We start from the raw sequence: 17,833 nt of genomic DNA on the forward strand, positions 1-17,833 counted from the left end.
GCCCCTTAACAAACAGTTAACAGAAAATATTTACCAAGTAGGCTAAAATAAAAGTATAAATAAAAAGTAACACAATAAGAATAACAAGGCTATAAACAGGCTCGATTTGATTACTTGTCTCCTCTAAGATGTGCCTCGCCTCTGATATGTCCTCCCTCAATTGAAAGGTAGCACCTCAATCGAAGAGGTATGAACGTTATGATGTTAGCCCCTCTATAATGACATATATGTGGTCTCTGCCTCTATATAGTCCTCCCTCTAATAGGTTCCCTCGAATAGGTGAATATGTAGCTCAGATCTAATATGGAATATGGCTCCCGGTACTACGGGCTATGAATGCAAAAATGTTCTCCCCTAACTATGTTCTCCCTCTAATATGAATTTCCTCCCTCTAAGATGTTCGCCCGGTTTCATAATTCTGTACATATGAGGAACATTATACGTCTGTACGTTACTGCCCACGTCCGATATGTGTTGAAATATTTCCTCCCTCTAATATGGGTTTAATCCTATCACCATTCCCTGGCTAGTAATCCTCTATGTGAGCGTACACCGGCTTACCGCTTCGTAAAGTTAACTGATAATCAATGTTTCCGTACATCTTCTGATGATTGTTCACAGCCCTCTCTAATTGAACTGGCAAACAGAATGGTTCGTCCCTAGTGTCGGAAATCATGCGAGTAAATTCGTGTACTTTCTCCCTCAATATGGATATGGTCTCTCTAATATGAATTGTCTCCCTCTATATTAATGTGTTCTCCCTGCTAATTTATTAGTTCTACCCCTCTTCATGATAACGTTGTAATCAGATGGTCTTTACGTTTAGTTCACACTGTTCATATTTAACATATGTGTTCTCCCTCTAATATTCCTCCTCTAATATTTGGATCCTCGAATTAACTCTGATGAATGATGCATTGGTCCTACACAGAGCGAGTTGATCTAATATGAAATGTTGCTAATCTTCCCTCGCTTACAATTAGGTGAAGTTAAACCGTCTCGCACTCTATATGAATAGGTCTCCCCTCTAATAATGTTCAGCTCGCTAGCTTGATCGGATATAATCTGTCACATTTGAATATTGCCTTACCTCTATAATAACTTTGTCGCACTGCTCCATCTGCAAGGTTTATCCTGATCCTGCGACCGTTTACTAATTCTGTAATGAATCATAATGTCCTCCCTCTAGTATGTCCGCCCGTTCAATAAAACTTATTAGAAAATGGTTCATCCCTCAGAATGGATGACTAGTATGAATGTTCCGGTTATCCCTACTACAATTGTACATTATGACATGAACACATTTGGGACTCACCTCGTGAACAATACGGACATATGTAGTGTTTCCCTCTTCATGCTTTAAATCATGCTGGTTCTTATACCCCTCATAATTGCTGTACTCCCGCTTCTACAAGATGGCCTAAGGTTTATATGTTGATCTCCTCTAGAATTTACTTTTACATTGTGTTGTTACTACTCGGTAACCCTCTCCCCTACGGCTAGTTCGACCACTCTAAATGTCTCCCTGCTAATGTATATCCCGTAATCGTATCCGAATATGAAGATGTCGTCAATCTAATAGTGGTAATAACCCTGTTCTCTGTCACCTCTCTGTTCAACAGTAGTGTAGTCTTATGATCTAATGTTAATCAGTGTACAATTAGCTCCAATCTAATATAGAATATGTCTCTCTACTATGAATAGTGCTCTCTCTCTAATATTGAAATGTCCTCCCGCTAATATGTTCCCCTCAATATGGGTAAAAATGATCTTCCTCCCACGTTATCGCAGAGTAGGCTTTGAAGATAGTTGTTTCGTAGCCCGTAATTCCCTATTAGTTATGATCCCCTCCCTCTAGGTTATGTTCTGCCCGTCGAATAATGCTCATGGAAATACTTAGTCCCAGGGATCACTTCGAAGATTTTGATGAATAGGGTTTCTAACCTCTCTGATAGTATAGCTATTCGGTGCCAAACTCTGTACTCGATATACAAGGCTAATGTGATAGATGATGTCCTCCCGTCGGTATATCTGTACATATGAATATTTTTCCCTCGAATATGAATATGTTCTCCCTCTAGGATTAATCCTAGAAGAATATGTGACTCCAGTGCCTAGTTTCCCTCTGGAAATATTACATGTTCTGCCCTCTATATTAATAGTTCTCCCTCTAATGTATCTGTATACATATTGTTCCTCCCTCTAAGATGTTCGCCCTCGTGTAAACTTATCGAATAACGTAAACTGGGCTTCTCACCTCGTGAATTTGAATGAATATGTTCGTCCCTAATTGAATTTACAATGAATGGTCTCTTCGAATATGGTCCCATAAATCTTTATTGATGAAAGATTCCCTCACGGTTCTGATAATACAGTGCTTAGTTTGGATATGTCTCCTCTATATTAATGTGTCTGCTGTCTCATCTAATTCTTTCCTGGTCCTCTAATAATGTTATCCCTCGCAATTTATGGAATATTGGGCCTATACTCATGCGATACTGTACACTAAGTTAAGAATAATGGTGTTATCTGTCTCCTCTGAATATGTACTACCTCTAATATGAATCATATGTCCTCAAGTCTAATGGATAAATGACTATAGTGTCGTCTCCCTTCACTCAGGATCTAGATTTGAAATATTGCTCTCCCTAATATGAAGTGATTGCTCCTCCCTCTAATATGTTCTCCCTCTTTAAAGTATTGGATAACATGTACAATGGTTTCTCCCTCTAAGAGTGGTTCAGCTCATGCACGTTCATACAGATATGCGATAAATGTATCTGCCACGCGAATTATTCTCGTGATACAATATGTCCTCCGCTAATATTGTCCTCCTCTGATTCATTGTCTCCTCCCGTCGTTAAATACTCATTGGAACAGTATATCAGCTAGGTTTCAATGCCCGTTCTAAATATATTGATCCGCCCTTACGTTAACAATTATGAGAGATTTATCACTTCTTGCCCCTCGAGATTAAGTGACATAGTTGTAATGTTCTCCGCGTATCTCTTAAGTATCATATGAGAGTATACTCTTTTGACGTGTTACCAGGCTTACCTTGAGGTATCATTCTGTAAACATTGGTACTTGCATAGATATTCGGGTTCAGAATGTAGTTGGATTCCCTCTAATATAATGTGGTTATCTCTCCTTTACTCAAATTTGTTCTCCCTCTAAGATAGTTGAAAATTATGTTCTCCCTGTAATATTAATGTGTTCGTGCTCACTCTCTAATATGTCTCCCCTGAACTCTGGATAACATAGGTCTTCAACGTCCTCGGAATGATGAATGATGTCCTCAATTCTATAGATAGTTCTCCCCTAATATGATGAAGTGTCGTTCATCCCCTCTGAAAATTATGAATAGGTAATCTCTTTCTGAGTACAGGTCCCTTCTAAATTAGATGTTTCTGATCCTCGATGTAATTGAACTATGTCCTCCCTTGCTAATAATGTCCCTCCTTGATATGTCCTCCCTCTATGAAGTGTATGGTAAAATCATGTTCCCTCTCCGCATCCTAGTATCATAGGTGCCCCGCCCATCGTATTATTGAAGAAATGTTGCTCCCTCGGTAAATATGTACTAGTTAATCGTCATTCCCTCATAATATGGGAATTATTGGGTCGTCACCTTTTAAATCTCGCACGATATATCAGGCGTAGTTGATCTCCCTTCTGTTCATTAATGATGTTCTACCTTGTACTAAATCATGTTTCTCCCTTATAGTATATCGTTCGTCCCTTCTAAACTTCTAGTATACAATGTTTATTCCCAGTTGCGTTAAGATTAGATTGTCCTTTTCCACATATCTCTAGGATAACATTTGATCCCTCGAAGTATGAGTTTAACTTGTTCCGGGCTCAAACTGGCTAATTACAGGCTAATTAGTAATATGTTCCTCCCTTCTGGATATGTTCACCTCTAATATGAATATGTCCTCAATCTAATATGAATATGTCGGTATCTCCCTCTCTGTAATCAGAGTGGATGGCTAACTGGCGTCTCCTTCATCTAATGTAATGACGTTATATAGCCGCTTCCCATGCTGTATTTAAGATGTGTTAATCTGCCCTCTTAACATTATATGGAGTAAATAACTCTGTTCGCATCGTCACCCAGCACTAATGTTGAGTTAGAATGTTGATGCCCTTCTTAATATAGCTCCTTCCCTCTGATTATCAATGTTCTCCACCTCGAATATGAATAGGTCCTCATCTAAATATGGGTATGTATACTCTGAGTTCTTACCAGTCGTCTAGTTAATGAATGTTCGCCAACTAATATGAAATTACTTGGTCTTCAATTCCCCGATATGAATATTCTCCCTCGAATATGAATATGCATGCCCTGCATATAAATATGCATTCATGATCGGTCTACAGGCTCTCCTCTAAGATTTGAATTAACATGTTCTCGCCGTTTACTTAACTATTTGATACATATTATTGTCTCTTAATATGAATATGTCCTCCCTCTAAGTAAGCCTATCTGTGTCGCGCCGTACAGGTCAAATAAGATTGATGAAAATTTCTCCCTGAATATGAATATTGTCCTGCCTCGAATAGGAGAATAATATGTTTCTGTCCTAACATACTTATATGTCCATCAATCGTGTAACTCAACTACTGATGACAGCAGGTCGAGTTTCACTCACTGATATGTAATTAAATGTTTTCCTTCAATATGGTCGTAATCTGTACTTCGAATATATTGCTCTCTCCCTCGTATAGTAATGTATCATGCTTCGACTCCGTAAGAGTAGTCTCTGTAACAATGAATATGTTCTCCCTCAATATGAATAGGTCCTCAACGAATTATGATATGTTCTTCTCTGAAATTGTCTCTCTCAATTACATTGTAAATGGATATGAGTTAACTCGTTCTTGCCCTCGACGTAACAGATGTCATGAATAGATTGTTCGGCTCACCTCTCAATTTTAACGTCCTCACTCTAATATTATCATCTCAATATGGGTAAAATCTACTGTCGCTCAAATCGTGACAGGGACTAAGTTTTATGAGTCTCCCTCTGATATGTGTTTACCTCTAGATATGCAATAATTCCAGTCCTCAATCTATATAATCGAATGAGTGTTCTAAACTCTGATCCCGTACTACGGAGCTATGAATATTGGTCTTCCTCGTCTATTATAATGTTACAGTCCCCTGTTACTGATTATATGAATATGTGTGCTTAACCTCTAATTCTGACGTACATGGAATAGTCGTTTCGTAGTTAGCACGTTCTCTACATTTACGTACATTGAATATGTCCTCAACTGAATATGAATATGTGCGTTACAATCTCCTTGACGAATATGAATTGTAGTGTGGTGTGTGCTGTGGTGTGTGCGAGGTCCCTCATTTGACTTATGAATATGTGGTCTATACCCTCTCAATATTAAATTATTGTACCTCTGTCCCGTGATATTTGATGAGTTAATGCTTCGTCCCTCTAACTTTGACAGTACATATGCTCTCCCTCTAATGCTTAGAGTTTATGAGTTATGTATTCCTTCCCTACTTTCGAATTTGAATATGTTCTCCTTCTAATATGTGCTCCCCTCTGATATGTTCGTCCTCTAATACTGAGAAGTATTGTCACACCTTCCCCTACGTAACAGGTCTCTAAGTATGAATAATTATGTTCTCCTCTAATAATGGTCGCTTCTATATGAATTGTTCTCCCTCGAATGGTATCTGGTAAATAGTTTGTGGTGTGGTCTTCGTTGGCGAATGTGTATGAAAATGTTCTCCCTCTATATGGTGGTGTGGTGGGGGTAGTGTCCCTCTAATAGAATATGTTTCTCCCTCTAATATATATATGTGTCCCCTCATAATATGAATATGTTCTCCTCTAGTATGAACTTATGTCCTCCCTCTAAGAATCGCTCCCCGTCTACTAGTGAAATTTCCTCCCTGCTGATTTGAATATGTCTCCCTCTAACTAATTGTCCTCCCTTACTTTAGTCCTCCCGTCTATATTGTAGAATATTGGTCCTCCCTCTTAATATGTTCGCCCTCTAATATGACATGTTCTCCTCCGATGGAATATATTGTTCTCCCTCTATAATGATATGTCTCCCTTAATAATTTCCCCTCTTAAGTATGTGGAAATAATTTTACTCCTCGAATATGAATAGGTTCTCCTCGAAATTACTTGTTAATCATGTTCTCTCCAATATGGTCCTCACTCTAATATGTTATCTCTCGAATATGGAATATGTCCTCAATCGAATATGTTCTCCTCGATATGTTCTACCTCTTTATCAATATGGTCCTCATTTAATAGTGAATATGTTCTCCCTCGAATGATGGATTATGTTCGACCTCTAATTATGATATTGTCCTCAATCTATATGAATATGTTCTGTCCCCGAATGATGGAATATGTGGTTCTCCTCTAATATGAATATGTTCTCCCTCTAATATGAATATGTTCTCCCTCTAAATATTGTTTCTCCCTTCATAATGATGGCATATGCTCTCCCTCTAATATGAATATGTTCTCCTCGAATTCTGTATGTTCTCCCTCTAATATGTGGCGCCCTCTGATATGTTCTCCTCTAATATGAATCATGTTCCTCCCTTAATATGAATATGTTCTCCTCTAATATGTTCGCGCTTCTAATCAATGAATAATGTTCTCCGGTGCGGAAGTATGATATATGGTATCGCCTTTTCTAATATGAATATGGTGGCTTCTCCCATCTAATATGAATATGGTCTCCCTGCTTTAATATGACTATGGTTCATCGCCTCTATAAAATATGTGTCTCCGCATTAGGTAATGATTATGTTCTCCCTGTAATATGAATATGTCCTCGCCTCTAAGATGTTCGCCCTCGGTAATATGATAATGTATCTTCCCTCGAATTTGCAATATGTTCTCCCTCTAAGTGTATGTCCTATCCCTCATGATAGGTCCTCCCTTCATTTTTTTGGTGTGTCACTACCTCTTTTAAGATGTTACCGCCGCTCTAACATACATGTACAATAAGTTACTCCACATGTCCGATATCTGAATATGATTCTCGCCTACTAATATGAATATGTTCCTCTCTCCTTCTAATATCGCTCTCGCACCTCCTCAATATGGAAAGATTCCCATCGAATATATGAATATCGTTCGCCCTTAGAATATAGAATCATGAGGTCTCCTCTTAATATAATTGGTTCTCCCTCTCAATTATTTAATATGTTCTCCTCTGAATATGAATATGTCTCCCTCTTATATGTTTTCTCCCTCTAATATGAATATGTTCTCCTCTAAATATGTGAATATTTGCTCTCCCTCTAATACTGATATGTTCATCCCTTAATATTATGGTGTTCTCCTCTATATATTCTCCCTATAATATGAATATGTTCTCCTCTAATATGAATATGTTCTCCCTCTAATATGTCCTCCCTCTAATAATGTTATCCCTCGAAGTATGAATCATGGCCTCAATCGTAATATTGAATATGTTCTCCCTCGAATATGAATATGTTCTCCCTCTAAAATGGAATATGAGTCTCCCTCTAATATGAATATGTTCTCCCTCTAATATGAAATATGTTCTCCCTCTAATAATTGAGTAAATTGGTTTCCTCTCTCTGATATGTCCTGCGTCTAATATGAATATGTTCTCCCTCCATTAATATCGAATATGTTCGCCTCTGACATGAATTTATGTATCTCCCTCAATATAAGTTTGCCGACGCTCTTAATATGTTAGTCCCTCGAAATCATGAATTATGTACCTCAATCTTAATTATGAATATGTTCTCCTTGAGAATCAATGAATAATGTTCTTCTGCTAATATAAGATATAGATTCTTGCCCTCTAATTTTGATTCTCCATCTAATATGAATATGCTCTCCCTCTATTATATTGAATATGTTCTCCCTCTAATATGAATTTTTCTCGCATGGCTAAAATATGATTATCGCCCTTCTAATGATGACAGAAATTGTTTTTCCTTCGAATTCTTGAATATGTTTCTCCCTCTAATTTATGTCCTCCCTTTATAATGCTTCTACCCTCTAATAATGAAGTATGTCCTCACCTCTATATGAAGATTGGTCTCCCTGCTTAATATGAATATGAGGACATACGCGCATCTAATATGAATACTGTTTGCATCTTTCTTCTGAATATTAATAGTGTTCTCGTCTGGAATCATGATATGTTCTCCATCTAATAAGACTCGTGTCTCCCTCTAATGATGTTCGCACTCTAATATGAAAATGTTCTCCCTCGAATTTGAATAGTTCTCCCCTACTAATATGGTCCTTTCCCTACTGATATGTCTCCCTCTATAATGTGAATAGTGGTCCTTTCCCTCTAATGTGATTCGCGCTCAGAAATATGTATAATATTTCTTCGCGTCGATATTTGAATAATGTTCTCCTCTAATATGTTTCTCCATAATGATGACATATGTGTCTCCTATAATATTGAATATTGCTCTCCCTCGTACATTATGAATTATTTCGCCCTCTAATATTTAATGTGTCTCTCGTGCTTAAATATAGTTCTACCCATACTAATATATGAAATATGTTCTGCCTCTTGAAGATGGAATATGTTCTCCCTTTAATATTAATGACTGTTTTCTCGTCTCTAATATGAATTGTTCTCGCCTTCTTGGGATTATTACAAATATGTCCTCCACTCTTAAGATGTTCGCACCTCTAAATATGAAAATGTTCTCCCTCGAATTGAAATATAGTTGCTCCCTCTAGTGTGCCTTCCTCTGATTTGTCCTCGCCTGCAAATATGAATCCTTCATCCTCTAAGATTGTGTCGCCCTCTAAGATGAAAATGTTCTCCTCGAAGGTCTTGAGTTCCGTCATCCTCGTATAAGGATGATATTAACACATACTAATATGATAGCTCTATGTTCTCCCTCTTAATTTGATTGAATATGCTTCGCCCATTTTATAATATGGGAAGTATGTTATCCCCTCTAATATTTAATGTGTTCTCCCTCTAAATATGTTCTCCCTCTAAGATGTTGTTCTCCCTCTAATATGAATATGCTTCTTCCCTCTAATATGATATATCTCTCCTCCTCTGATATGTACCTCCCTCTTAATTATGAATATGTTCTCCCTCAGAATATGATATGCTTCATCCGCTAATATGTTCCTTGTAACAACACTCCTCCCAGAAATCCTCTAGTATGTTCTCGCTCGAATATGAATATGTTACTCAAGTTCTATATAGAATATTTCTCTCTGCTATTATATGAATATAGTGGTCGCCCGTCTAAATATGAATATGTTCTCCCTCTAATATGATTTCTCCCTCTAATATTGAATATGTCCCTCCCTCTAAGATGTTCGCCCTCTAATATGAAAATGTTTCCCTGGAATGTTGAATATGTTCTCCCTCTAATTATGTCCTCCCTCTGACTCAATGTCCTACCCTCTGAATCTCGAATATGTCCTCCCTCTAATTTTCCGCCCTCTAATAGTGAAAACTCGTTCCTCCCTCGAAATCTCTCGCATATGGTCTCCTCTAATAGTGTTCGCCCTCTAATGGGGAAAATGTTCTCCCTCGAATATGAATATTGTTCTCCTCTGAATATGAATATGGTCTCACTCTAATATGAATATGTGCTCCTCTAATATTATATTTCTCCTTCTAATATGAATATGTCCTCCTCTAATATGTTCTCCCTCTAATATGAAATGTTGTCCCTCTAATATCGAATACGGTTGCGCGTCTAATAGATATGATTCTCCCTCTATATTAATGTGTTCTCTCCCTTAATATGTTCTCCCTCTTAATATGAATATGTTCGTCCCGTGCTAAAATATGAATATATAGTCTCTCCCCTAATATGTCCTCCACTCTGACCATATGTGATCCCTCGAATATGAATATGTCCTCAATCTAATACATATGGTTCTCCCTCGAATATGAATATGTCTTCTCCGAATATGAATATGGCTCCCTGCTAATATGAATATGTTCTCCTTCTAATAGGAATGTCTCTCCCTAATATGAGAATGGATCTCCCTCTGATATTACACTCGTCTTAATCATGCCCAATGTTCTCCCTCTTAAATATTTGAATATTTCTCCATCTTGACATGAATATGTTCTCCTCATATATGCGGCTCCCTCTAATAGTGTTATCTTTTTTCGTATAAATGAAACTCTCGTCCTCAATCTAATATGATATGTTCTCCCTCGAATAGAATAGTGTTATCCACTAATATAAATATGTTCTCTCCCTCTTAAATATAGTTCTTCCCTCGAATTAAGAATTGCATCGTCCACCTTAATTTGAATTTTATTTCTCCCTATCTAAATATTTAACTTTGTTCCTCCCTCTAATATGTTTCAGACCCTCTAAGATATGAAAATTTCTTCCTACGTAATTATTGTGTAATTGATGGTTTCTCCCTCTAATTAATGCTCCCTCCATCTAGAATCATCTGTGCTTCCCTCTAATGTGTTTATGGTACTCCCTCTAATATGAATAGTTTCCTCCTCTAATATGTTCGCCGCGTCTAAATCAATATGCTAATTGTCCTCACCTGCCGTCATTGAATATATGTTCTCCTCTTATATCTATATGCTCCTCTCTCCTTCAATTATTTTAATGTTCTCCTCTCTAAAAATAATAGAATATAAGATTACCCCCTCGTGAATGTATGTTCGCTCTTTCTAATACTTATGAAATGTTCTCCGCAATATTGAATAATATATGTCCGGTTCTCAATATTTGTCTGCCTCCTGAGTATGTCCTCCCTCCTCTCATATGTCCTCCTCTAGATATTTCGCCCTCTGAATATGCGAAGAATGTATCCTCCCTCGGAATTTGAATATGTTCTCCCTCTATATTGTAGTCTCCCTTACGTAAAGATGAATGCATAATGGTTCGCCTCTAATTATATCAGAATACTGCTCTCTCTCTAATATGAATATTTCTCCCTCTTAAATTTAATGTGTTCTCCTCTAATATGTTCTCCCTCTAATTGAATAGGGTTCTCCTGCGCTAATTCGTTGAATTATTGTTCTCCCTCTTTTGACCAATATTAAATGTTCTCTCTCTAATGTATGAATCAGATGGATTCTCCTCTAATACTCATGATATGTAATGTCCGTCCCTCTCGAGTGTTCGCCCGTCTAATAATCCGATCACAAGTGTCTCTTGCTCGGCAATCGAATATTGGATTAGTATGTTTCTCCCTCTAGAATATGGTCTCGTTTGATTTGTATTGCTCTCCTCTTAATATGATCCCTCCTTGCTTCATACCAGCAGTCTAAATATTGTTCCGAGCCCTATAAGTAGTGAAAATGTTCTCCCTCCGATTTGAATAATGTTCTCCTCTAATAGTGTTCTTCACTCTCAGTATGTGGAATATGTTCTCCCTCAGGCTACTGATGAAGTATGCTGTCTACACCTCATAGAATGCTGGAGTAGTGTTATCCCTCTGAATATATGTTTCTCCCTCTAATCATGTGCTCTTCCGCTTCGTAATAAAGCTGAATGTTGTGTCTAACACAATACTAATAAGGGAATTGATATACTCTCCATCTAATATGATAATGGTTCTCCCTCTGGTATATAATGATGTCCGTCTAATTATGAATCATGTTTCTGCTTCCTCTAGACTTGAATCATGATCTATTTCCTGCTTTGTGCCTTTCTCGCTCTAAGTGTGTCTCTCCCTGCTCGAATATGTATATGTCCTTCAATTCTTAGATATGAATATGTTGTTCTCTCTCTAATATGAATATTTTCTCCTTCGATATGTTCTCCCTCGAATAGTGAATTATGTACTCAATCTAATTGAATGTTCTCCCTCTAATATCAATATGTTCTCCGCTCTAATATGAATTGTCTCCTCTAATATAGTCCTCCCTCGGATATGTCCTCCCCTAATATGAGATATGTCCTCCCTCTAATTATGTCCGCCCCTAATATGAAATGTTCTCCCTCGAATATGAAAATGTTTCTCCCTATAATCATGAATATGGTCTCCTTAATATGAATATGTCTCCCTTCTGAATAATTAATGTTGTTCTCCCTCTAATATGTTCTCCCTCTAATATGAACATATGTTCTCCCGTGTAATATTAATGTTTTCCCTCTAATATGTGCCTCCCTCTAATATGTTATCCTCGAATATGATATGTTCCTCAATCTAATCATGATAGTTCTCCCTCTAATATGAATAAGTTCTCCCTCTAATATGAATATGTTCTCCCTCTAATATGTTCTCCTCTAATATGAATATGTCCTCCGCTCTAGATGGTCGCCTCTAATATAGAAATATTCCCGTCGAATTTGAATATGTCCTCCTCTTAATATGTACCTCCCTGCTGATATGCCTCCCTTATACTGATACTGTCCTCCCTCTAGTATGTTCGGCCTTAATATTGGAAAATGTTCTCACCTCGATATGAAATAGGTTCTCCCGCTAATAATGAATATGGTCTCCTCTAATATGAATATGTATCTCCCTCTAGATATTAATGTGTTCTCCCTCTAATATGGTTCTCCCTCTAATCATTTAATATGTTCTCCCTCTATATGAATGTTTCTCCCTCTAAATGTCCCTCCCTCTCTATGTTATCCCTCGAATGATTGGAATATCTCCTCAATCTAATATGAATATGTTCTTCCCTCTGAATATGAATTGTCTCTCTCTATATGAAGATGTCCTCCCTCTAATATGTTCGCCCTCTAATAGTGAAAATATGTTCTCCCTCGAATTTGAATATGTTTCTCCCTGCTATTTATGTCCTCCCGTCTGTTAAGTTTTCTACTCTTTCGAATATCGTAGTCTCGTCCTCAATCTGAAAATGTAATATTTCTCCCCTCCTAATATGGTCCATTCGAAATATGAAATAGTGGTTCTCCTCGAAAATTGTTCAAGGAATATTCTCGTATCATGTCCTCTTAACCTCATAGTTTTGGCTTTTCCTCTCTTGTAATTAGGATATGTTTCCCGTCTTCCATATTAATATGTTCCTCCCGGTCGGGTGAATATACAATTTATTTCTTCCTTTCTACATATGCCTCCTCAATCTACATATGAAGACTTGGTCCTCAGCTCGAATAATTTAATATGTTTTCTCCTAGTAATATTGCTCCTCCATCTGGAAAAGCCTGTATTCACTCGCATAGCTAATATGTATATGTCTCAATCTAATACGTTTAATATGTCTTCCCTTACTTAATATGAATATAGTTCCTCATTTATTCATATATTTATGAATTTTCTTCTCTAATGAGTGCTTCTCCCCTCCAATAATATTGAAATACCATGTTCTCCTCTCGAGCTCTAATGAGAGTGTGGTTCTCACTCTAATATATGTTCTCCCGACCTTAGTCGCACATACTCTTTCCCTCTGAATGATGTAATAATCGTTCTCTCCCTCTGTTTCCTAATTATGAATTGTCCGTCATCTAATAGAGTGGAGAAACATGTTCTCCCTCGAAATATGGAAGTATGTTCTCCTCGAAATTGAATATGATCTCACCGTCTAATATATGTGTTCTCCATCTAATAATGAATATGCTCTCCCTCTAATTAGAATATGTCTCCCTCTCGATGATAGAATATTGTTCCTCCCTCTATATATGGGTCGGCCCTCTAATCATGAAATATGTTCCTCCTCTTCGTAATTTTGAATATTGTTTCTTCCTTAATATGAATTCTGCTTCTCATCCACTTTGTTCTATATGAATATTGTTCTCCCTCTAATATGTTATTTCTCCCTCGAGTTATAATAGAATATATATTCTCCTCTCTGGAGTAGTGATACTACCATAATTATAGAACATTATGTTCTTCCCTCATCTAAGTATGATTGTTCTTACGCTAATAGTGCATTTTTATGTGTCTCTCTATCGTAATAGGAATATGTTCCTCCCTCGAATATGGAATTTATGTTCGTCGAATACTGAATTATGTCTCTCCTCTTATAATGTTCTCCTCTAATTGAATATGATTCTACTCTAATATGAATATTGTCTCAATCTAATATGGAATATGTTCGCCTCTAATATGTGATATGAGCCTCCAATCTAATATGAAATGTTACTCCCTCTAATCATGCAGGTGTCTTCCCTCTGATATGTCCTCCGTCTAATTTATGAATGTTCCTCCCTCAAATATGAATATGTTCTCCTTCTTAAGATGTCCTTCAATCTAATATGAATGATGTTCTCCCTTCGATCAATGATTTCTGATTCTACCTAAATCCAACTATGTTCTCCCTCGTAATATTGAAGGGTATGTTCTGACATAATATGTTCTCGCTTCTTATATGATTGAATTATATCTCAATCTAATTTATGAAAGTATAGTTCTGCCGTGAGGTATGAATATGTCTTCCCTCGTAATATTTCTCCCTCTAGTATGATATGTCGAACGAGACTGCTTGAGGTGGTATTACACTTACAGCTCAGTGGTTTGACAAGTTGAATAATTCACATAGAGAATAATGCTTGTAGAAAAGAGAAGGAAGAAAGCACTGATAGGGCACACAATAGTAGGGCTCTGTAGATAGCTGCTCTTTGGTAAAAAAGGGGTTCATTGGTCATCAAAAAACGAGGAGGAACCAAGGCACTCTTCATGTAATAAAAATGCCTTTATTTGTATTGCATGTTCAATGTAACAAACTCCTCAGAACTGATGTGTTGTTTGGGCAGCATGGCCTTCACCCTGACGAATACCATGCTGCCGAAATGCAGCGGTCTTTAAACCCATTAAAAATAAAAGGCTTTTCCCCCCCGAATATTGTTTGTTCAAACACGTTGTGGTCACTTCTGTACTCTTTCCTTCCCTAAAAACAAGTCTATCAGTCCCTAAAACAAGTCAGCCAGCAGTCAGACAGTAGCAGAGACATATTCATGTGTGTTTATTGACGTCATCAGACTGTACCTGTAGCGACAGACTCCAGCTGTGGAAGTTGGAGGTTATGTTGTCCTCTGACAGAGACTGTAGCAGGCTACCGGGGAAGGCCTTGAACAGACGGCTGTTCTGTGAAGCTGTGGTAAACAAAGATAACTCAAATATTAAAGCTTGAATCCTTAGTTGCTACATACATTTGTGGTGCCGCTGGTGCGCCCGCTTTGTTATTATTCAACTGCAGATTCTAGTTTTAAAAAGGCCAAAAATTGATTGTCAAGATCAATGTTCAGTTTTTTTTTGGTCCAGGGAACTTTTTTCCCCTGGCATTAGTCAAGCAATGGAAGACGTAATGTATTTATTTTTATTTACTGCCCAAATGAACATAGCCCTGTACGCCTATGAGGGAGTACATGCCTGGACTCTCCTGTTAGAAAAGTATTAATAGCTTCTTTTTATCAATGTTTTAGTCCAAATTAAGGAAAAAATAAGACATTCTAGGGCTTTTTGCTGAGCTACAGAATTCTAGTCCCATCAAAACACAAGGGGAGTTAAGATGTTGTTAGAACAGGGGTGTTTGTTAAACAAATTCGATGAACTGTTCCCTCACCCTCCATAGGCTTGTTCTCTTACAAGGCACAATATCAATATTCATAGACAAACATAGGCTTTACTCATAAAGTCTGCAGAAACGTGGTGTTGCTCTGACCTGGGGTGAATGTGAGAGGCAGGGCCACAGCCTGGTGTCTGTTAGAGTCAGAAGGTTCTTGTTGCTGGTCAGTACCGTCATTTGGGAGACCTTGGCACGTACCCCAAATAGGGAAGTGATCAGACGCATCGTTGGCCTGCATGGAGAGAGGACGACAACGACAAAATGAGGACCACGAATCAACCCGAGTTCTGCCCAACAGGTGTTGCTCAACAGGTGGAAGCAATATAGTGGACGCTCCACCACACACTGTTTATAGGAAAGGTCAGGGACAAGGGAAAGGGGTCAGGAGCAGTCTTAAACTGTGGGTACCAAACAGAATATTCAACATTTAAAACGATAGATCTATTCTTTGAAACCGTTATAATAGTTACTGAAAACAATTCAAAAACAGCCATCGTCAATAAGGGATAAAAAAAAACAAATTGGATTTTGGTGGGTATGGAATTGATACATTGATTATATTATGTACCTGATAGCCAGATCATAGAAGATCTTCGACAGTCGACTGAACTGGGACGTCTCCAGGTCCACGTCCCACCTGGTAGCAGCAACCTAAAACAATCAATCAACCAATCAGAATCAAGCAATCAAATTCAAATCATAATTGCCTATAGTCCCTGCATTTTAATTATTCGATGACGGCATCTCTTACAGAGAACATAATAAGTGAGCAATAATTTCACTCACCCGTTTATTGAGTTAAATATCTTCTCGTATTCTTCATCTGTTTGGTGTATTCTTATGGGAACAACTCTGGCTCCAGCACTCTCCAGGTACTTTACATAGGAAGCAGCGATGTAGGAGGATCCCTGAGCATGAGGGTCTCCTACTATGTTCTCCTGGCCAGGACACCTGAAATAACACTTCCCATTAAACTACAACTAGATTAGCATAATGTCTAGGTGGCTGTAGTTGTACATCAAGTTGCCCACGCTACAGAAACAGAGACGGGCTCCTGGCCAGTTCTGCTTGGACATGACTTATAACAATATATTACATTACATTACAATTACAAGGACTTATTCCTTTGAAAAACAACAAAAACGTCAACAAACCCCTCCACTTGGTTTGCTTTTAAGCTGATGGATAGGGTTAAAGGTTACTGTGAAGACAGGTGTGGTTAATATATACAGCCATCATCATCATCATCATCATCATCATCATCTCACAGATTCAATGTTCTTCTTTAACAGTCCTCTCTCTCTCAGTCTACACTTGATTAACAACGTCTATGGGCGATTTCAACAGACTATTTAGCTACTTAGCCTATATACATGAGAGACATTTCTAAATAACCTGCTTTTTAGAAGGCGAAATATTGAGCAGCCTGTCTATAACTCTGCATGGCTACATGAGGATTCACGTTGATCAGTGAAAAATATAAAATATATTTTTTATAATTTATAAAAATCTATGCAATCAAGATGACATTCTGAAGTGAGAGTTTCTCTTGTTTCACTTCCTAGAAAAACGGACCATTTCATGCTGGAATTGATAGGCTTCAAAATGATCCCAGAACATTCTAGAATCACACATTACCAGCAGCAGCATATAAGGAACATTCCAGATACACTCATACATACAAAATCACCCTATAGATTGATTCGGAAAGGCTTACCGATGATGGGTCTGTATTAGATGGTCACTACAAACCACCAGCAGAGGCACACCGCAAAGGCAAGCGGCCAGCACCGCAAGAACCGCAAACGGAGGACTCATTCCCCTCGGGTAGCTTACAAAAAATAAAAATGGTAAAATTCGCAGACACTTGTTCTCCCGCTTAAATGATCAGCAGCGCGGTATGTGATAATGGTACCGGTGAGAATGAGGCTGTAGTCTACTGCAGTTATGTGACGCGTAATCCCGGACTCTACAGTAGAAGCCTAACGATTCTCTCACGCGTGGCGGGGGACGCGTGAAAAAGCATTCGGTTTCAGTCACGTGATGCAATTATGAAAACTCACCGAATGACAAAAAATCATGTGGACATGCGACATATTTCAACCATGCCATAACGCAAAAGGGAAAATTATGCTATATTCAGTGGCGTGTATTCATGGATGCCAAGGGAAGCCAGGCTTCCACAAAACAGTTGACCAAGAAAAAAAAACATAAAATAATTACAAGAGGACGAATGTATCACACTAGAGAAAGCCCCGGACGAGCGAAACAGCGCCCCTCTATCTCTGATGTGTATAGCCCATCTAATCTGACTGCAGTCTTGTCAAAAATTGTATGATATTGTTGCCACCCA

General features: G+C 38.0%; 1 protein-coding gene across 1 annotated transcript in view; it reads right to left on the bottom strand.

Annotated features, from left to right (window-relative positions):
- Window positions 1–17,833, bottom strand: part of zgc:171566 — a 34,096-nt gene that overhangs the window by 9,865 nt on the left and 6,398 nt on the right. Inside the window, exon 5 of the mRNA XM_070440555.1 lies at window positions 14,901–15,007. Within this exon, the coding sequence (XP_070296656.1) occupies window positions 14,901–15,007 (107 nt within the window). The remainder of the gene's footprint in view (window positions 1–14,900; window positions 15,008–17,833) is intronic.

Source organism: Salvelinus sp. IW2-2015, unplaced genomic scaffold, assembly GCF_002910315.2.
Source record: "Salvelinus sp. IW2-2015 unplaced genomic scaffold, ASM291031v2 Un_scaffold2651, whole genome shotgun sequence".
Classification (NCBI taxonomy): Eukaryota; Metazoa; Chordata; class Actinopteri; order Salmoniformes; family Salmonidae; genus Salvelinus; species Salvelinus sp. IW2-2015.